Source organism: Mytilus edulis, chromosome 12, assembly GCF_963676685.1.
Source record: "Mytilus edulis chromosome 12, xbMytEdul2.2, whole genome shotgun sequence".
Classification (NCBI taxonomy): Eukaryota; Metazoa; Mollusca; class Bivalvia; order Mytilida; family Mytilidae; genus Mytilus; species Mytilus edulis.
The window spans coordinates 72,705,842-72,727,603 of record NC_092355.1 but is presented as its reverse complement, the minus strand read 5'-3'; the positions used below and the strand labels follow the sequence as shown (position 1 = coordinate 72,727,603).

The 21,762-nt window shown below is 32.2% G+C and overlaps 1 protein-coding gene across 1 annotated transcript; it reads left to right on the top strand.

Moving 5' to 3' along the window:
- Positions 1 to 7,322: 7,322 nt before the first annotated feature.
- LOC139499102 (inhibitor of apoptosis protein-like) lies at positions 7,323 to 18,983 on the top strand. The gene is made up of 4 exons (XM_071287789.1): positions 7,323 to 9,040; positions 10,168 to 10,534; positions 11,889 to 12,023; positions 18,262 to 18,983. Exons 1-2 carry the CDS (start codon positions 7,607 to 7,609, stop codon positions 10,180 to 10,182), a joined length of 1,449 nt encoding a protein of 482 aa, XP_071143890.1. The 5' UTR covers positions 7,323 to 7,606; the 3' UTR covers positions 10,183 to 10,534; positions 11,889 to 12,023; positions 18,262 to 18,983.
- Positions 18,984 to 21,762: the final 2,779 nt, after the last annotated feature.

Below are 21,762 nucleotides of genomic sequence, written 5' to 3'. Positions count from 1 at the left end.
TTGCTTTGGCGTCATCAGTTTATTTTTTACCTATCCTTTTGGTATTAATTGCTTCACGAGTATAACCTTTTAACTAGGTCATTCATCTACTGAGGTCATCGACAACCCAATTATTTTTTTTTAAACTTAAACAATGGGTACAGAAAGGTTGATCAAAGAATTAGAAACTCATTTATACTTTTGCACGCAAACAAAATTATCGCGGATTTCCTTGCTGTTTTTGTTGTACTGATAACACACTGTATTATTGTTTTTGATTTGTTTTTTTAACTTAAGTTTACATCATCCCAAGGGTATGTAAATTCAATCTAGAGATTTACAGACAGGCGAAATAAACCAACGGGTAATTCAAAATTATAGGCCTAAGCCGAAAACAAACTGACAATTCCATGGACAAATAACAACGAAAAACAGCTAAAAGACAAACAATAGTAGATAAAACACAACTGTGAACTTGTAGTTACCCGATCGTTGCAGAATGTCATATAAAATGTGTAAAATTATGTTTCAAATGACACGAGAATGTATCACAAAAAAATCGACACTTACTTTGACTCAAATAGCACTGATTTAAATTGTCGTCAGGACATTTGTAAACTTAAATGGTGTGTTTTATATGATAAAATGTGGAATACATGTAAATTATAGACAAAAACCTTACTAAAATAGTATTTTGAAGTTTGATGCATAGTATTCTTTTTTTCCTAGTCGTGGTTTTGTTGCGTTATTATAGTGACGATCGTGAATTGATACGAATATTTTTTTTTAATGTGCCGCGTCTAGAACCGATACAAATATAAACGTATAACATTCAAATACATATTTATCTTCTGTTTTTTTTATTACTCGAGGTTTTCCGTTAAATTGGTAATAAAAAGAATTAACATCTTTCATCACTTCTGATCGCTTCTGTTGTTTTTTTCTAACACCCGTAGCGTTGTTATGTATATGACGTCTTAGTAAAATACTTTACATTTAAAATTCAAATGTAAATATAATAAGGCAACACCAATTTGATTAATAGTTCTTTGGATTTTCCTACTTCTGTTTTTAAGAAATCAAGTTTTCAACAACAACAAAAAACTACCGCTTCTGATTTTGATTTTTTTTGGTCCGCATGCCGCTCCGACATTAGTCTTGCCTTGAAATTCTCACTGATTCTTTCTTTTTGCATATTATCAATTCTGGGTTCAAACGCACGTATGATCCATCAATAAAAAGTGAAAGGAAATATAAAAATCAAGAATTCGACGCGTACACCATCAACACTTCCTCCTTTCCTACAAGAATTAAATCTAGCAATATGAATTGTTCAATAAGGACTTTGAAAAAACAGTAGATGGAAGACTGATAAATGTATATAGTCTAGTTTTGTTAGCTGAAATCTAAGTATCACGTTAACAATGTACTGAGTTACATGTGATTTTGAAGAACTCTTGGGTTTAGTTTAAACGTGTCTATTAGCTTTTACACGGATTACACATCGTAATAAGAAGTATGTGCATCGTAATGTATGTTAACATTATATTGGTTCTCTCTTCAGAATGTTTTGCAAAGTTTTTATTATTGTGAAAATTGATCAGAAATATGTATAGTGAGAAGAAATACGAGAAGTAAAAAAAATTTAAAAAATTGATAGCATCAACTAAAACTGCAAAAAGTAGTGACGAAATTTTGCCCATTTTAGAATGAATAAATTACTGCACGCAGAAATTTTAAAATCTTTGGTATGATATATGCACTTGGCGGTAAAAGGTATTTTCATGTTTTTTCGCGCTGGAAACTCGTTATTCACAAGGTTCCTTTCAATTCAAATTGACTAAAAAGCAAACATGTAAACTTTTTGTTTTATTTTTTCATTCATCTTTAAAGATGATTTACTTCTCGTGTGTACGTACACAAGACCCCATCCTCATTTCGATTCTCATTCAAGTTTATTTTCCTTTTCTCTTACCGATTAACATTCTGATGTAATTTATATTCCACACATTTCTTGTTACGCTTTTGTTTCAATATTTTTTTTTATCATGTATTATTTGTTTTAATCGTTTCATTTTAAACACTTTGACTAGTATACTAGTGTTTTCAAATTCAAGCGTGAAGGTACCCACAGTTATGTATATACCATATTGCGGACGTGAAAGAAAATACTGTTAACTTAGTTGTTTTTGTTTGTATAAACATACATTTGCAAATGTAAATAAGTGACCTTATTTGCTATGGAATTTCATCTTATATAAAATGAAAAATAAAACGTGATAGTTTAAGCTTAGATTTGTTCGTATGCGGGTATATGTGTGTTATGCATGTGTTTATAATATTCTTTCCCATGTTACATTTTGTTTCACGCCCAATATCAGCATTACAGTGTTACAGTTTTTAAAAGTCTCTTGATTTGTTCAGTTTACCAGCGTTTATTATGCATGTTACGTTAAGTTGGTGAGCTAGTAAACCCAACTCAATCACAAACCATTACGACATGCCAATTTAATTTCATTTTTGTAGGAGCACGAGTGAAGCAGTGTTTAAATCGGAAAAGAAATTTCATTTACATACTTCAATTTTTGTTACATAAAAATGAGGCATGTCCACCGAATTGACCATTATTCCGACGAAGCGGAATATTTTCCGACATCTTGAAAAATTAAAATCAGGGAGATTATTCTAATAACAACAACGGAAAATGTTCCTGTTTTCCGCTAGAGATGTTCATTCACGTACCTCTCACTTAAAGGACAATAAATTGAATTTACATCAAGTTGTTCTAGACAACGCTTAAGTTCTACGCTTTGGCTTGGAGCGTTTTCTACAATCGTAAAAATGAGGAGCGTTTTCTACAACCGTCAAAATAAAAAGAATTAACATCTTTCATCACTTCTGATCGCTTCTGTTGTTTTTTCTAACACCCGTAGCGTTGTTATGTATATGACGTCTTAGTAAAATACTTTACATTTAAAATTTAAATGTAAATATAATAAGGCAACACCAATTTGATTAATAGTTCTTTCCCACTCCTGTTTTTAAGAAATCAAGTTTTCAACAACAACAAAAAACTACCGCTTCTGATTTTTTTTTTGGTCTGCATGCCGCTCCGACATTAGTCTTGCATTGAAATTCTCACTGACCCTTTCTTTTTGCATATTATCAATTCTGGGTTCAAACGCACGTGTGATCCATCAATGAAAAGTGAAAGGAAATATAAAAATCAAAATGTCAAGCCATCAGTTGTTGTAGTTTCGGCTCACTGCCGTGGACATGCAATTATTGAACAAACGGCTTGTTCGAAATCATTTACATTCGAAAATATCTTTTATGAAGCCAAAAGCATGAAAAGGGTAAAAGGATATCAAACACATACAAACTGACAAATTCGACAACAGCCGTCGGCATCACCTATCATAGTCCGATATTAGGTTGACGTCCAACGGCTGTTTTGTCAGACATGCTGGGGCTTGTCTGGCATAACAGCCGTTGGACGTCAGAGTAATTTCGGACTACACCTATCAATGTTGGCACTGACGTTGGTTATTTCTGTGTTGGGAGAGTTAAACTGTGAATTTGTGAATTTTGAAATAGATAGAACACCCTCTGATCAAAACATTTATTTAAAAGAATTACCAACAGGTTCCCTAAAAAATGTGTTTGTAGTGTTAATGGAAAAAAATTAGAACTTCCTAAAAAACCTTAACAAAAATCGTGTGAACAGGACAAGGAGAAATTGCCAGAGAAACAGTTGTGTGACTTATTGACCTGGCTAGTACTATTGAGTGTTGGTGGTCTTCAGCTACTTTAGAATCAGGGACAATTGTGCCGAATAAACTTTAAAATACTTTGTGGCATATAGACCACATCCATAAAAGACTGAAATTTACTGTGAATTATGTCAAAATCCTACTATCAAAATAAAATCTATCCGATATTAAAACATGTAAAAATTTATTCATTCCCAGAGTACATCTTACAATTCACAGTAGAAGCTAGTTTTGATGAGAACACATATATCCTTCTGTTTGTCTTTTAGTTTCCAAGCGCAGATCTTAATATAACAATTAGGAGATGTGGTTAATTGCCAGTAAGGCAACTATCCACAAAATTTGAAGAAAAGTAGATGTAAACAATTATAAGCAACCAAACATTCTTCAACCATGAGAAAAATCCCATGTTTTGTTTAGAGCCTTTCCAACATTAATTGTATGGGGGGAGGAAGACACCTGTATCGAAATTTTATGGGTGGTGGTTATTTAAGAAAGATTGCTTGAACATTTAAATTAAATATTCAATTTAAAATGTATGAATGGTGGGATAAAAAAAGTGCCTTCCTTCCCTCCCCCCATACATTTATTTTTGGAACAGTCATTGGTGGAATTTAATTAAACCTCAAACATTGTCAAAAAAGGCGGTTCATCAAAAAGTTACAAACTGAAAGTATTAATTTAATAATTGTCATGTGTTTTGCATGTTCTTTACATTCGTGAAGGTCATTGGTATTGTCATTTCTAAGTTTCTAGAGGTTTTTTTCAAATATTTGCTGCTGTAAGGTGAAAGAGTCTAGTTGTTTGCTTAGAGTCAGAATAATGTATTCAAATGGGATAACAGGTCTTATGCATCAAAACATCAGTGCTTTTCTTCTTATTCTGTTTTATAAAACTAGCATGTATCACTTAAAAAAAAAATATCGCTCGCTCCTTTTGCAGACCACTCGCCTGTAGAAACTCATTTTCAAAAACGTTTCGCTAGCTCGCCCCTATTTTTTGTAGAGCAAATGTCAAAAGAACTATTTATCAAATTGATGTGGCCTAATGATAGGAAATTCAGTATAATACATTAAATAAACAAATAGCTGAGCGGGTGATTGATCAAATCTATGATGATGCAGGATTTCCTGTTTAGTAAAAGAACGACGAAAGATACCAGAGGGACAGTCAAACTCATAAATCGAAAATAAAGTAAGTGTCATTAGGTGATATGTTGAGTTTTTTAGTGAATTTTCAATACCTAATCCATATATCAAGCAGTTTATGTGAAGTGATTTACACACAACACGATGTTGTTTGGAGCTTTATCTGATAATTTATTCATGACCTTTACATTTACTAATAATAAATTATCGTTTCAAGTCTGGAAATTTTCAACTTAACATATATTGGAATATGTTTCGATTGGTACTTAGTGTTGCAGCTTTCTTGGCATACCGGACACAAGGATTGTTTGCTTAAAATGGATAATACGTGTAGGAAAGGTAAGGTGTAAATCAAGATTTTTACACACTTTTTAACATTTTTGGAATATCATGATTATTGCAACAATAGTAAGTCCTGCTTTATGTGCATAATTAATTATGTTTATCATTTAAATGCTGATGGTAAAACAACTGTAAGATATGCATAGAAATAATGTATCCTGAAATGAAAACATGCGTATTAAGTGACTTCTTCTTTTTCGTTACATATTTTTACGAACCAAAAGTTAAAAACAAAAACGAAAGTAGTATTTGTCATCTGTTCTAAAAATACCTTGTTTCTTTAAACATATAGATACGTATCTTTAAACGTTAATATTAACAATACAATCGTATATTCCTAAAATAGTTTATTTTCGTACAGATGTTTAACCATTGATTTTCATTATATATTTCAGAATATATTCTACGCACTTATATAATTATATGCGCAATAAATTTGTTATAACAATAAAAAGCTAGCAACCTTGATTCTTTCTTCGTTTTTGATCCTGTGCTCACTCAGTGCAAGTATGCAATTATGTGAAACAAGTTAGTCTGATTTTTAAGACATATTTAGATAATATTCTAAATCTGTAAAGTAAAATAATCTTGGTATAATCATGATTATTTTAAGTATCCATTTGTTGGAATTTCTATTCAATTTTGTTATACAGATTTACAAAATTTCTTTAAATAACCAGAAACCGTTCAGACATACAGACAGCAATATCCTAAGTTAATGTGAGCATTCATTTGCACCCAAGGTCGAAGGTCATAAACACTACAATCTGCTGAAAGTCTGAAAAGACCAAATGTTGTGCATTACCTTACTACATGTTTTCTTTGATAAGACTTGACATAATCTCAATTTTCTTAACTGTGCTTGACTTTGGTCTCGACTTTACTTAATAAGACTGATTCGGTACTTCATAATCCTGATAAGCTCTTAAATGGTCTCTTCAAAATTATGCTCGACCTGACTCCGTTTAAAATTACAACAAGATTATTCTTGACGAATAGTGTTTTTGTGGATATCTTTGTAAGGGAAACAAATATTAACTTACTATAACCAGAAAAAAGATCACTTCTTTAAGACCTTTATTTTGAGGTCAATTTCAAAGTCATATAACGAAGTTTGATCTTCAGCTTCAAATGGTATTAGTTTTGATGGTGGTGGTCCCATATCGCTACTATTCTCAATGAGTAATCATGTATTTAATCATTCTTTGTACACTCAATGAGCTATGAAATTGTCCATTTTTTCATAAATGTTGGACCTCGTTTGTAGATCATCTTACACTTAGGAGATTTGAGAGATCGGTTGTGGTATGAGAGATATTGCAGTTTGAATTTTTGTAATGGTAAAATATATTTCTGGTTCACCTAGCTTCATTCAAATTTCAGAAATTGATGAGGGTTTAACATGGTTGTATATGGTTTATTTGTACAAACAAAATTTTGTGAAATTTTTTGCATATATTTCACAGTGTCTTTATAAGTTTCATAAGTTTTATTCCTAAAGTCGATATTTGATTATTTTTGGACTATACAAATTAGGTCATGGGACATATCAAACTAAATAGCCAAATGAGCTCTGTTTAAAATCAAAAATGTTATACATACCACCAAACATTCAATATGGTCAAATAACAAAGCTGTCAATATTTTTCTTTTGAAAATATTAATATTGTTAGTACAAATTAGGTCAATTTCACGTTTTGTTCAAATCCTTGGATATCTTGATCTTTCTATAGACAACTATAATATATCTAATGAACGAGAACTTTTTTTTTTATTTTTGTAAGTGATGGATAAACATCTTAGATCAGCAATAAAGATTTGTGAATATTTTACAACTAACCACATGAGTTTTCATTTCATATTGAATTGTATTTGTATTTAGACAACTTAAGTTCTTAAAATTTAATGAAATTTTTTTTTCAAACATGAAAATGGAAATGGAAAATATCCCAAAGAGCAGATACCGATATTTATGTATTTGTACAAAAAGAATATGTTATGTTATAAACAGAAATCCACACCAAAGTGAGATTATAACGTAATGGACAAGTAGTTCAATGATCTTTTTTTGTTTCGTAGTGATCCAAATAGATCAGTAATCTTTAAAAGTAACTTCCATTGTCATGTGAATTTAGTTTTCGTAACTTTAACATGGTTTATGAAGTATTTTGACTGATTCTCGAAATAATGATAAAATTCTGTATTTACACCAAGTTGTCGTTATTGCAAATATCTAGATGCTCACAATCTTTTTTCACAGAATCCACAAAAGTAATTTTTAATCACGTTTGAATTATAGAAAATCGTTCTAATTATTTTTGTACCATATTCTTATCTTTGATTGCAGGATTCCATCAAGGTAATATGGAGACCCAATGCAGATATCGAACCCACAGACATTGTTACAGTGATACTTCTGTTTTGTGCTTATCAAAGAGGTCAACATTGGAGATATGTAAACGATCAAATAGTGATAGTGGACAATTAGAAGTATATTCTAATGAACTTTATTTTGACAGAAAAGTTAAAACAGTAAAGCAAGGTCAAATGACGAAACAGACTGAAAAAATAGCAAGATTGTACAGGTTATTTCAAGTTAACAGCTGTCTTGAAGTGAACACAAATGTTCGCAGGAAGTTGAAGACAGTTCTTGTATTACTGTACTTCTGTCTCATACTCGGTCAGAATGTTTACAATGTGAAATTCGAAAAGGATCGGGAATATTTTGGTCAAAACAAGATTGGTAAAACCTTTGTGTTGGCTGATGTCTTGCGGGTTCGTAGATTTTTATTGTCTGTGGAAATTGTGATGCCTTCTAGTATGGACAAGTACTTCAATAACATGGCAAACGGCCAAAGTCAAAGAGCTAATGACTCGATGTCAGTTGAAATGTTACGAATATATTCATTGCGTAATTTTCCGCAAAACATAAACATAAGTATGATTCGTCTTGCACGTGCTGGATTTTATTCCACAGGAAATTCAACTGAAACTAGATGTTTTCGATGTGGAGTAATTTACCGCGACTGGATTTTTGGAGATGATCCTATGCATATTCATAGACATCTCTCTCCTACCTGTGACGTCGTTTCAAATGGAGATGGGCTGGACAATATTGGAGAGGAATTGCAAAATACTAGAAGACAGGAGCGCAGAGAAGGACAATCTTCTAATGCGAATGATATATCAATAGGTAATGTATCGTTGCCTTCAAATGAAAACATTGGTTCGTTAAATAATGTAACTAGCAGACAGTATCATCATGATGTTAGTCATATTAATCCGTCTGCTAGAAATTTTGACCATCATGATACCGTAAGAGATGAACCCGGCGCCATTGAAATTTCAATTCCAAGGATACAAAGCCATGAAAGTAATACTCATACTCATAGTAATAAAAATTTCAAGAGTAACTGTAATATCAATTCACAGAATATGTCTACAAACAATGATTCTCCAGCGTCTGATTTTGAAAGGAATTGCACTTATAATCAGGCAGGTATTGATATTCAGAGTCCAAGGTACGTAAATTATTCCCCACTTCAAATTCGAATAAGTTCATTTGAAGGATGGCCAGGGTATTTGAATCAAACACCACGTGCGTTGGCGTTAGCTGGATTCCTGTTTGCTGGGTACCATGATTACACAAGATGTTTCCACTGTGGTGGAGGACTGAGAAACTGGGAAGCAGGGGATGACCCATGGGTTGAGCATGCACGCTGGTTCCCGCAATGTGGCTTCCTACAACTAAACAAGGGAGAGAACTTCATACAAGCTGTATTGAAAAAGCATAACATGGTATGCTAAGTTTGAAATGATTCAAGTACACCTAACGGCAATGTCTGTTTCAACTGAAAAGAATGCTTTCATAAAATTTAGTTGATCTCAGACTGATTTAAATCGAAACGTGTTTATGGCGTCTTTTTTTTTAAATACGTTTTGTTTTATTTTGTAGATAACATGTATTTGTACCAATTTGTATGATAAAGTGACGGTTAAATCTTTTACTGGTATGGAAAGTTGTTATTTCGTCCAGTAGTGTAAAGTGACGGTTAAATCTTTTTTAATTTAGACAAAAAATGCCGTTATTCTTTCAAAGTCATTAAACTTTCATACAAATAATGAATTATTTCCAAAGAAATCTTTCACAAATTTACAGCAAATTAATGTTAGGAATATTTTCCAAGGTTACCTTTGTGGATAGTTTCCTAAGGTGGAATTTTAATAGTTTCAGAACATATACCTTCTAAATATTCTTTCCTATTCTTGCGATTTCACAAAATGGATACCCAATATCATTTTGTTGCTTTTGTTTATGAATATTGTTGCCAAAAATTTTCTTAAAAAGGGCACGAAATATACAATTTGCACTACTTGAGATGCATTTTGATTTATTTTTAATTGCGATTCAATCAGTTTTGTAGGTACATCCAGCTGCAGTAATGATGACATGATTTGTGTATGCAGATTTGTTTTACATAGCTACTTTATTCGAGACGAAATGTTTTGCCAGTAATATTAATATCTTCATTATTATAACTAAACGATTGTGAATGGAAGCTTTGCGATTTATAGCAAGAGTTATTAAACTTCTGTATTTGAGTTAATTGTCACAATTACAATTTGGAAATACGATGTGTGCTTAAGGTTTGTCATTCGAGAAAAAAAAATAATGTTATTTGAATATATTTCAATGTACATTGACCAGTATTTTTCAAGAGCAGCTTCTGTAATCGACAATAAGATTTGCTAAAATACATATGCGAATCAATCTTTCATTCCTCAAACAGTATTTCAAATTGTTTTATAAACTAAATATATTTCATGCGATTACCTGTTTTATTGATTTGTATGCAATCAGCACTGACGACTTTGTATGTAGATATATGCAGACCTATATTAGTCGATGTTTTATTGCTTTTTAGGATCAACGAGCTTAAGGAAACAGCACCATCAGTCATAAAGTAGATCGAACTGTAACATCTAATAAGAATGCAACCATGGCTCCCGATTCTGCGTCCGGTTTGGACCCGAGTAGTATGTGCACACCAAGTGTCCATGTAAACGAACAAGCCATAAATACCTCATCGGGCATACAAACAGTTACTAATAATGATAGAACTACTTCTACTGCTTCTAGGGTGATTAATACTTAGAATTCTGAATCTACAACAAATATAGAACATACAGAGAGGATATTACAAACTATTGCAGCTAGAACTGTTTTAGAGATGGGATTTACCAGCCATCAAGTAGTTGATGCTGTACGTGAAATTCAGAGACTCAACTCAGGTAAATGATAATTAAAATGTCGTCATTCACCCCATAAAATCATATTTCAGAAGTGACATAGTAACGATACTAATAACGTTGTAAGGCCATTAATTATTTTAGAATTAATATGTATTTACTCAGAAATAAACAAATCTATTCAAAAACCAGTTGTTGGGTTATGTTCTTTTTATCTCATATCTCTTATGATGGTATGATACTTAAGACCTAACGTGAGGGAATATGCATGATTTTCATATGATGGAAACATAATCATGTTGATTTGTGTTGTTCTATTCTACATAAGCAAGAGGTATATGGGGAGGGTTGAGATCTCGCAATTAAATTGAGAATGAAAATGGGGAATGTGTCAAAACGACAAAAACACGACCATAGAGCAGACAACAACCGATATGTTTAGCTCCGCCGCACTTAAGCGTCTGTATGAAGTCAGGAGCCTCTGGCCTATGTTAGTCTTGTGTGTTTATTAAATTTGAGTTCAATTTTATGTTTTGGCGTTGAGTGTAACGTCCATTTTCACTGAACTAGTACACATTTTTTGTTTATGGGGGAAGCTGTAGCCCGCCTCTGGATGCAGAATTACTTGCTCTGTTCAATCCCATAGTCGGTTTTGGACTTTTTGCTGCTCTTTGTTCGGGTTGTTGTTTCTATGAAACATTATTTATATCCATTCTCAATTTTGATGAAAATGTTCAGCTACAGTGATGAGCAAAGGAAGTTCAATTGATAAGTGTAATTTAGTGAGTTGTATTAATGTTATGTAAAAAGTCGCTTGTGTGTATGTCCGTATGACGAAGTGGTTTTCAAAAACGGTTATTTCCAGTAGAACTAATATTAACATGAAAGTGACTGACTTAAAGAAATCGAGTGAAGGATCCCCAATAATGTTTTTTTTAAAACGAAACAAAATTGTCCTCAAAGCTCTTCAACTTCGTACTTTATTTGGCCTTTTTAACTTTTTTGGATTCGAGCGTCACTGATTAGTCTTTTGTAGACGAAACGCGCTTCTGGCGTATATACAAAACTTAGTCCTGGTATCTATGATGAGTTTATCTGCAGACTTGAATGGAACAGTGTCTTTGTTTTTGACTTTTTCAAAAAGAGAAGAATGATTTTCTCAGGACATAGAATTACATAAATACATTCATGAAAAAATATAATAGAATATAACAACATGTAAATAAAAGAATAACAACGGTCACCTTCCATTACTTTACGACAGTACACCTCAATATAATTATGATAAGTAATGTGACATGATCAAGTAGCAACTCTATGAGATAAGTCAATGCCAATCAACTAGCACTAACAGAAAAGCATCTTTGAACAAATAACAAGAAAACTCGTTTTCCAGGTGAAGGAGGTACACATGTTTCAGCAACAGATATCATGAATGTTCTCCTCAGAGAGGACCACCAGCAAACAACAGAAGTTTTAAATGTACCAGAAACTAGCGCAGCAGAAGGAATGGTTGGCGCTCCTTTTGATGGTAAGGTTGTGACATTATTGCAAGCAGTAAACGTAAAACAAGTATCGACCACACAGTGATAACTATTAACAACTAATGTGTTAAAAACCATTAATGCGTGATTGTTTTACTGTAATCATATTTTATGTCGTTTTGTGAACTCATTGTTCAGCTCACAATCTGAATTCATTTGACAAAAAAATATGCTTTTCGACATTACTATTTATTTAGTCTTTTTAAACAACTAAATTTCCTTAATTGATGAAGAAGACAAATCAATGTAACAAAAAAAACCACCAGGAATCCGCATGAAATCAGAAAGATCGAGACCCGGTGCGCCGACAGGATATGCATCACCTGTTATGTATACATTGCACTATTTGTGACACTTCACTACAAACTCCTCAGAGTCTGAATTGACCAGTTTTTGTGCTCGACCAGTAAAATCGAGCACACATTTTACTCGACTAGTCTCGACATTGTCTCGACTGTACTTAACTGTACTTAAGTGTACTCGACTAGGTCTTGACTAGGTCTCGACTTTACTTAATTAGTCTGATTCAGTACTTGATGATCTTTGTGTAGTCTGAAATGGTCTTGACCAAGGCTCGACCTGTCTCGACCTGTCTCGACCTGTCTTGACTAGTCTCGACCTGTCTCGACTCAGTCTCAACCAGTCTCGACCTGTCTCGACTAGTCTTGACCTTCAAATTTAGTTTTGACTGGTGTAAATCAGCCCATCTAACTAAATTAAATATTGATCTTAAAAAATTCAAGCTTATTAGGTAGTTTGATTTATTGCTGTGAAATGAAAGAATTTAATTTTACAATATGTAAAAAAAAAATTATTATATAAAAATTCAGATAGGCATCTTTAATTTTTTTTTAAACTTTTTCAAATCAACTTGGATTTTCATCAAACTATGCAGCTATCTTACATATATATCAAGCTTACTGAATCCCATTTCATTTAGTTTTTTGTTGTATTGCTGTAAAATTTAAGAATTAAAGTAATCTTGGTATAAAAAGCTAGAATTTGCAATTCGGACAAAATAGAGATAGTACACTTTAATTTTTTTAATAACTTTTTCAAATCAACTTGGATTTGCATCAAACTATGCAGCTATCTTACATATATATCAAGCTTATTGAATCCCATTTCATTTAGTTTTTTGTTGTATTGCTGTAAAATTTAAGAATTAAAGTAATCTTTGTATAAAAAGCTAGAATTTGCAATTTCGGACAAAATAGAGATAGTACACTTTAATTTTTTTAATAACTTTTTCAAATCAACTTGGATTTGCATCAAACTATGCAGCTATCTTACATATATATCAAGCTTACTGAATCCCATTTCATTTAGTTTTTTGTTGTATTGCTGTAAAATTTAAGAATTAAAGTAATCTTTGTATAAAAAGCTAGAATTTGCAATTCGGACAAAATAGAGATAGTACACTTTAATTTTTTTAATAACTTTTTCAAATCAACTTGGATTTGCATCAAACTATGCAGCTATCTTACATATATATCAAGCTTACTGAATCCCATTTCATTTAGTTTTTTGTTGTATTGCTGTAAAATTTAAGAATTAAAGTAATCTTGGTATAAAAAGCTAGGATTTGCAATTCGGACAAAATAGAGATAGTACACTTTAATTTTTTTAACAACTTTTTCAAATCAACTTGGATTTGCATCAAACTATGCAGCTATCTTACATCTATATCAAGTTTACTGAATCCCATTTCATTTAGTTTTTTGTTGTATTGCTGTAAAATTTAAGAATTAAAGTAATCTTGGTATAAAAAGCTAGGATTTGCAATTGGACAAAATAGAGATAGTACACTTTAATTTTTTTTATAACTTTTTCAAAACAACTTGGATTAGCATCAAACTATGCAGCTATCTTACATATATATCAAGCTTACTGAATCCCATTTCATTTATTTTTTTGTTGTATTGCTGTAAAATTTAAGAATTAAATTAATCTAGGTCAAAAAAGCTAGAATTTGCAGTTCGAACAAAATAGAGATAGTACACTTTAAGCTTTTTAATAATTTTTTCAAATCAACTTGGATTTTATTTAAACTATATAGCTACCTTGGTGATCTTACTAAATCCCAGGTTGTTATGAAGTTTTAAAATATATTTTTGTCAAATTTAATGACATGACACTTTACATGATTTAATTACATCAGTACACATGAGTTTTACAGGTAAAAAGAAAGCCCTACTTTTCTTAAACTCGTGTATTACTTATCTAGTGAATTAAAAGCCCTCCGATTTAGATTTAACAGGATGTTGCAACTTTGAATAAATGTTATTTAGAATTTAAAACTCTCTGGTAGATGTGATCTTTTTAATAAGTTTGCCCCAAGCAGAAGGTATTGCTTTATAAATCACCACAAATCAGAAGAACTATTTTAATAATTTCTAATATTTCATCCCTTTTTGATATATTTATATAGTTTATATCAAAAGGAATAAAACATTAAAGGAATTATATTAATATTTTATGTATACTTTTTCCCAAATTATGAGAAAAGATATATTTCTAATATCGTAGCTTTTTGACCTAGGTTAATTAAATTCTTAAATTTGACAGAAATACACCAAACAAAATAACAACCTATGATTCAGTAAGATCAATATATTGCAAAGATATTTGTAGAGTTTGATGAAAATCTAAGTTGATTTGAAAAAGTTATGAAAAAAATTAAAGTGTACCATCTCTATTTTGTCAAAACTGCAAATCCTAGCTTTTTTTACCTAGATTAAATTAATTCTTAAATTTGACAGCAATACAACAAACTTTATAACAACCTGGGATTCAGTAAGAAGAATACATCACCAAGGTAGCTATGTAGTTTCAATAAAATCCAAGTTGAATTTAAAAAGTTATAAAAAAAATTAAAGTGTACTATCTCTATTTTGTTCGAACTGCAAATTCTAGCTTTTTTGACCTAGATTAATTTAATTCTTAAATTTGACAGCATTACAACAAAAAACAAAATGACCTGGGATTTAGTAAGCTTAGTATACATGTAAGATAGCTGCATAGTTTGATGAAAATCCAAGTTGATTTGAAAAAGTTATTAAAAAAATTAAAGTGTACTATCTCTATTTTGTCCGAATTGCAAATCCTAGCTTTTTATACCAAGATTACGTTAATTCTTAAATTTTACAGCAATACAAAAAAAAACTAAATGAAATGGGATTCAGTAAGCTTGATATATATGTAAGATAGCTGCATAGTTTGATGCAAATCCAAGTTGATTTGAAAAAGTTATTAAAAAATTAAAGTGTACTATCTCCATTTTGTCCGAATTGCAAATCCTAGCTTTTTATACCAAGATTACTTTAATTCTTAAATTTTACAGCAATACAACAAAAAACTAAATGAAATGGGATTCAGTAAGCTTGATATATATGTAAGATAGCTGCATAGTTTGACGAATATCCAAGTTGATTTGAAAAAGTTATTTAAAAAATTAAAGTGTACTATCTCTATTTTGTCCTAATTGCAAATCCTAGCTTTTTTTACCAAAATTACTTTAATTCTTAAATTTTACAGCAATACAACAAAAAACTAAATGAAATGGGATTCAGTAAGCTTGATATATATGTAAGATAGCTGCATAGTTTGATGAATATCCAAGTTGATTTGAAAAAGTTATTTAAAAAATTAAAGTGTACTATCTCTATTTTGTCCTAATTGCAAATCCTAGCTTTTTTTACCAAAATTACTTTAATTCCTAAATTTTACAGCAATACAACAAAAAACTAAATGAAATGGGATTCAGTAAGCTTGATATATATCTAAGATATCTGCATAGTTTGATGAAAATCCAAGTTGATTTGAAAAAGTTATAAAAAAAATTAAAGATGCCTATCTGAATTTTTATATAATAATTTTTTTTTTACATATTGTAAAATTAAATTCTTTCATTTCACAGCAATAAATCAAAGTACCTAATAAGCTTGAATTTTTTAAGATCAATATTTAATTTAGTTAGATGGGCTGATTTACACCAGTCAAAACTAAATTTGAAGGTCAAGACTAGTCGAGACAGGTCGAGACTGGTTGAGACTGAGTCGAGACTAGTCGAGACAGGTCGAGACTAGTCAAGACAGGTCGAGACAGGTCGAGCCTTGGTCAAGACCATTTCAGACTACACAAAAATCATCAAGTACTGAATCAGACTAATTAAGTAAAGTCGAGACCTAGTCGAGTACACTTAAGTACAGTTAAGTACAGTCGAGACAATGTCGAGACTAGTCGAGTAAAATGTGTGCTCGATTTTACTGGTCGAGCACAAAAACTGGTCAATTCAGACTCTGAGGAGTTTGTAGTGCTTTGTTCACGCCTTTATGTCAATATAATGTAGTTTGATGTGACTGTCGTACAAGTGAGAGGTTTAGTGCTATGAAACCAGGTTCAATCCACTATTCTCTACATTTGTAAATGCCTGTACCAAGTCAGGAATATGACAGTTGTTGTCCATTCGTTTGATGTGTTTTATCATTGATTTTGCTATTTGTTTGGGACTTTCCGTTTTGAATTTTCCTCGGAGTTCAGTATTTTTGTGATTTTACTTTTTCCCGGGATCCGAGTCCCCACTAAGATAAAATTTCATAAACGAAAATATGTATCAATCGGTACAGAATGGATGACATATATGATCTTAAGGGCTTAGACTTCAAAATCGAAACGTCGTTAGTTAGTTGGGTATACATTTACAATTAATTCTCCATAGGCGGTAATGGTAACGTTTTCCTCCGTTGCTCAGTCCATATCGTTTACTTGAACATGTATGATGGCTCATATCGAAGCTGATACATTTATACATGTCTGGTTAAATTTTCGGGGTGGCAAGTGAGATTACTTTTTTCGCAAATTGATGGACCCCGGAAGATGGTGAAAAATGTCACTCTCCTCATGAAATAATCCCAAAATTCTGATCATAAAATTCAATAACAAAATTGTCCTTTCTAATAATTTATTTCAGGTCAAATCTACATCTTTCTTTTCTCATCACACCAGCTCTATAAAACAGTTCTTATTGTTCATTTATGTCCATTTTTAAAATCACAGCATCCACAATTGTATGGCGGACTAATATTTTTTTTAATTACGTCATCTGAGTTCCTCATCTCAAGGTCTATTAGGGATCCTGACCCAGTTGTGAAACAGACATATAATATCGTGAAGGTATCCATAAAATATATTAATTGTCTATTTCATTTGTTCTTCCTTATAGTTATGTTAGATCAGTTCTAAATGTAATGCGGGGTTTACACATTGCCGGTTATTGCTCCCATTTGAGATCAGACAGCGATACGACACGTAAAGTGAAAAAGTCGGATTAGTATCCTCAATTATCTATAATGTCCTCTTATTGTCTGAACGCAGTCGTTTTAGTAGTTCGTAACAGATTCCTACTGGTCGGGAATGGTCCGAATAGTTCGGCAAAGCACCCCGACAGTTAGGTGCGTCCCGTAACATTCGGGGAAACTCAGCTGATTTTGTCTTGTCTGATTACAATCGTGCCTATGTCGTGACAGATTCTGCTGTATCGGATCGAATTTCTAACAATGTTCTGTGTATTCGGGACGGTGTCCTGTGGAACGGGAATGATCTGGAGAAATTGTTCATTGCTCTTTTTCTGCCGATTGAGTCCAGATTGCATCCAGATCTTGTCGATTGCGAACAGTTTTTGTCCCGTCATTAATTCTAAATTCGTCAATCATACCCACGTCAGAGTCCCGACAATTACAGAATACAATACGACTTAGACCAGACAAAGCCGTTGGCAATGCGATAGAGCGGACCGTGATAGGATTAAGTTCCAACAGTACCTGATCATCCCGAGTATGCCGACAATTTTCGAACGGATAACTTCCGTCAGCGTCGGTTCACTGTCTTGTCACTATCTGATCTCTGTCGGATTACATTCGGTAGAATCGGGAATGGTGTGACCCCAGCTTAAGGAACACATCCCTACAAATCTAATATATATAAATAGGACGATGAGTTATTATTGTCAATGAAGCAACTCTCCATGCAAGTCTCAATGTGTAACAGTAAACCATTGTATGTATGTTAAGCATGAGCATGCACGATCATAACGTGTATATCATTTTGTATATATGAAACTGAAAGTTCCTTATCCTGAGGGGAAAGAGGGTATGTTACTGCCGAGAGATGAGAAGTGTATTGTTAGTTTGTTGAGATGCAAACATGTCTTTCCTTTTTTTTGAGACACTGATTTGATTTTAGAAGAAAATAGACAGCTTCAAGAACAAAGACAGTGTAAAGTTTGTAGAGAGTTTGACTCTACTGTAGCTTCCTTACCATGTGGACATATCGTATGTTGTACAGATTGTGGTCCGGCAATGCGTAAATGTCCCGTATGTAAAACATATGTTAAAGGTACTGTAAAGACGTTCCTTGCATGAGGTGAATTAAAGGATTTTCACGAGTAAACTGATCGTTGATTTGAAAACGCACTGAATATCTCGTCGATGTATTTGCACAATAAACTTGAATAGACATTTGCATACGTTTATACGTACACGTATAGATTGTCGATCTACTCCATCCTTTCATCCATTGTATGAATTATTCAACGATGAAATGAACAAGAAGAAGGAAATAGTCATAAGCTGATCATATTGTAGTTACTGTATACAATTCTTTTGATAAAGATTTTTACTCAGACGACATCGCAGTTATCTTACCGTCTAGATCAAGGAACAACTTGTGTTTTGTTTTTACACCGACTAGAGATAGCTATTAGAAACTCATAGTCATTCTACTTCAACCGTCGCAATGGCTGTTCTGGTTATACTTAAATCGATTGTTCTTGCTTTATTTAACTTATGAAAGGTTTTTTTGGTAAACCCTAATTTAAATGTTTTCGTTTGTTAAAGCGATTTTTAAAAGATGTAAATATTTTAATTAAAGCGATTTTAACGAAATCATAGGATCTAGTTGTTTTAATTGTAGGTAGGACATTGCCATTAGCCGTCCTATTACACCTGGTACGTCTTCAAACAAAAATGTAGGATCTAGTTGTTTAATTGTAGGTAAGACATTGCCATTAACAGTCCTATTACACCTGGTACGTGGTATACTACTGTTGCCTTTATCTATTACACCTGGTACATCTTTAAACACAAATAGTGCTCCATTGTGTTGTTATCAGTCTGGTAGATAGTGCGTAGATGCCTTCGCATTTCATCACTAAAAATAAACATGAAACATTTTTTATATGTATGGCTCTCTCATGCACGAATCTTAAAAGTTGAATTGGGTTTCTTTTTAAATCTATTCTTGTTATGTTTCTCTTCGACTTTCGATACTAAGTGTTTGCATTTAAGCTATACACTACGTTGGTACCTTTTACTTTTGATTACAAACAAACGTAAAAACAGGGTTGTGATTGAAAACATATGGTTCCTAATGCAGTCATGTATAAGTGTTATTTAGATCGTTAAACCCAAGAGATAAACACATATATAAGTACCGTATTCCTGTCACATAATGTGGTCATTTTAGTTGTAATTTCAATGTTACCATATAAGTGGGAGTTTCGACTAGCCATAACAACAGTTTCAACCACCATTTGTTTTAAATGTCAGTTTCTATGTATGTTGTCTTCTTTTATTTGCATATGAATGTTTCTGTTGTTTAGTCATTTTTCCCCTGAAGTTTCTCTCAGGGTTTTATTGTGACCGGGGTTTGTTTTTGCGTAATCTATTTTTGACTATTGAACGCCGGTATACTACTGTAGACTTTTTTTTGCTTAATAGTTACTTAATCCATGTGTTACGGTGTTTTATCACATATAGTGTTGATTTCATTTTTCAAACATTCGGTCAACACCGCTGCTGGTGGACAAAAAGTACATGAGGGTACCATCAAGTCAGTATTCGACACTAACAGGATATATGTTTACCCTTCCTTTCTGAAATTGTCAATTTAGAAATCTAGAAATTACAAGGAATCTTGTTTCAATTCCTTCAGGTTAAGTTTACCTAAAATTAATTTGGTTATTATATTTTTTAGTTTAATTTTTGTCATACAGCTCATCAACTGTTTCGGATTTTGAATAGTCGGTTTTGACCCTTGGGTACCATATGTTCTCCTCTTTGTGTTGACATGTTTCTGTTTTTTTATTCATATGGAGTATTCTTGTCGTTTACCTATATTTATTACTCTATTTTGCGGCATTTTGTTCGAGGTTATGGTTGACTTTCCTAAATTATTGAACATCTCACAGCGGAATACTACTGTTGCCATTATTTATTTATCCCTTATTTTATTGATTTTGTATTTATATTGAATCATAGATCAAATTTATACGTTCAGTGTTTGTCCACTTGTTCACCTGTGACAATATGCATTTTTATCAGATGTCAACCTAATTTAATTGATATTTTATGGTGTGTCTTTCTATACACGTTTGTTTCGGATAATGGCGAAGATTTGTATCTATTAAAACGTTTAAACCCGCAGTATTTGTTTGCACTTGTCCTAAGTCAGGAGCCTGCAGGTCAGTAGTTTTCGTTTGCTGGTGTAGTTCTAAAGTGTTTCTTTTTTGTTCTTTTTTATATAGATAAGACCGTTGATTTTCCCGTTTGAATGGTTTTACACTTTACAGCTTGCTGTTCGGCGTGAGCCAAGGCACCGTGTTGTAGACTATGACCTATAATGGTTTTTCTTTTACAAATTGTAACTTGGATAGAGAGTTGTCTCATTGGCAGTCATACCACCTGTTCTTATATCTATAGATGTCATACAGATTTTCAGGAATAATAAAAAGCTAGCAATTTTAATTGATTTTACGTTCCATCATTAAAATGACGTTCTCTTCCTGAATAATTCAAGGTTTGGAAAATAGGAGCAACAGATACCAGAGGGAGAGTAAAACTCGCAGATTGACAATAAACTGACAAGGCCATGACTAAAAATAAAAAAAGACAAATAGACAAATAATAGTATAGAAGACACAACATAGAAAACTAAAAACTTAGCAACACGAAACCAATCCCAAAATTAGGGTGATCTCAGGTGCTCCGGAAGGATAAGCAGATCCTGCTCCACATGTGGCACCCATCGTGTAGCTTATGTTATGACAAATCCGGTATATAGTGTAATTCGGTAGGTCAAATTCGTGGAAATGGGAAGGGTATTGTAGTTACGACATAAGGAACATATCCTATATCAGCTGTGATACCAAGTCAAGCATATGACAGTTGTTATACATTTCTTTAATTTGATGATCTGTTTGAGCTTTAGATTTTGTCATATGACAATTTTTTCTTTTTAAATATTCCTCAGAGTTCAGTATTTTTGTGATTTTACTTTTATGTCTATTTTATAGAGATAACAACATAGATTTGACAAATATCTAACGTATTTACGGATGATTTATAATATAAATAGCATCTGATTTAAAGATGTCAGGTACATATGATTATTTCGGCAATATTATTACATATTTAATACACATGTTTCTCCTTTATTGTATATTATGAAGCTTAAAGTAGTGACATATTCCAGAAGTTCATTCCCGATACTCGATATATAGAAAGTGAAATAAATATTTATTCCAAGGCTTGAAGCTTCTTTCCTTAATTGAAAAACTGAAAATTAGTCTCAATTGGAAATCTTGTAATTTTATATATGAGCCAAGGTTTTTCCTAACATATATTATGATGAAAAATGTATTCAAATACAATGTTTATGTATGTATTG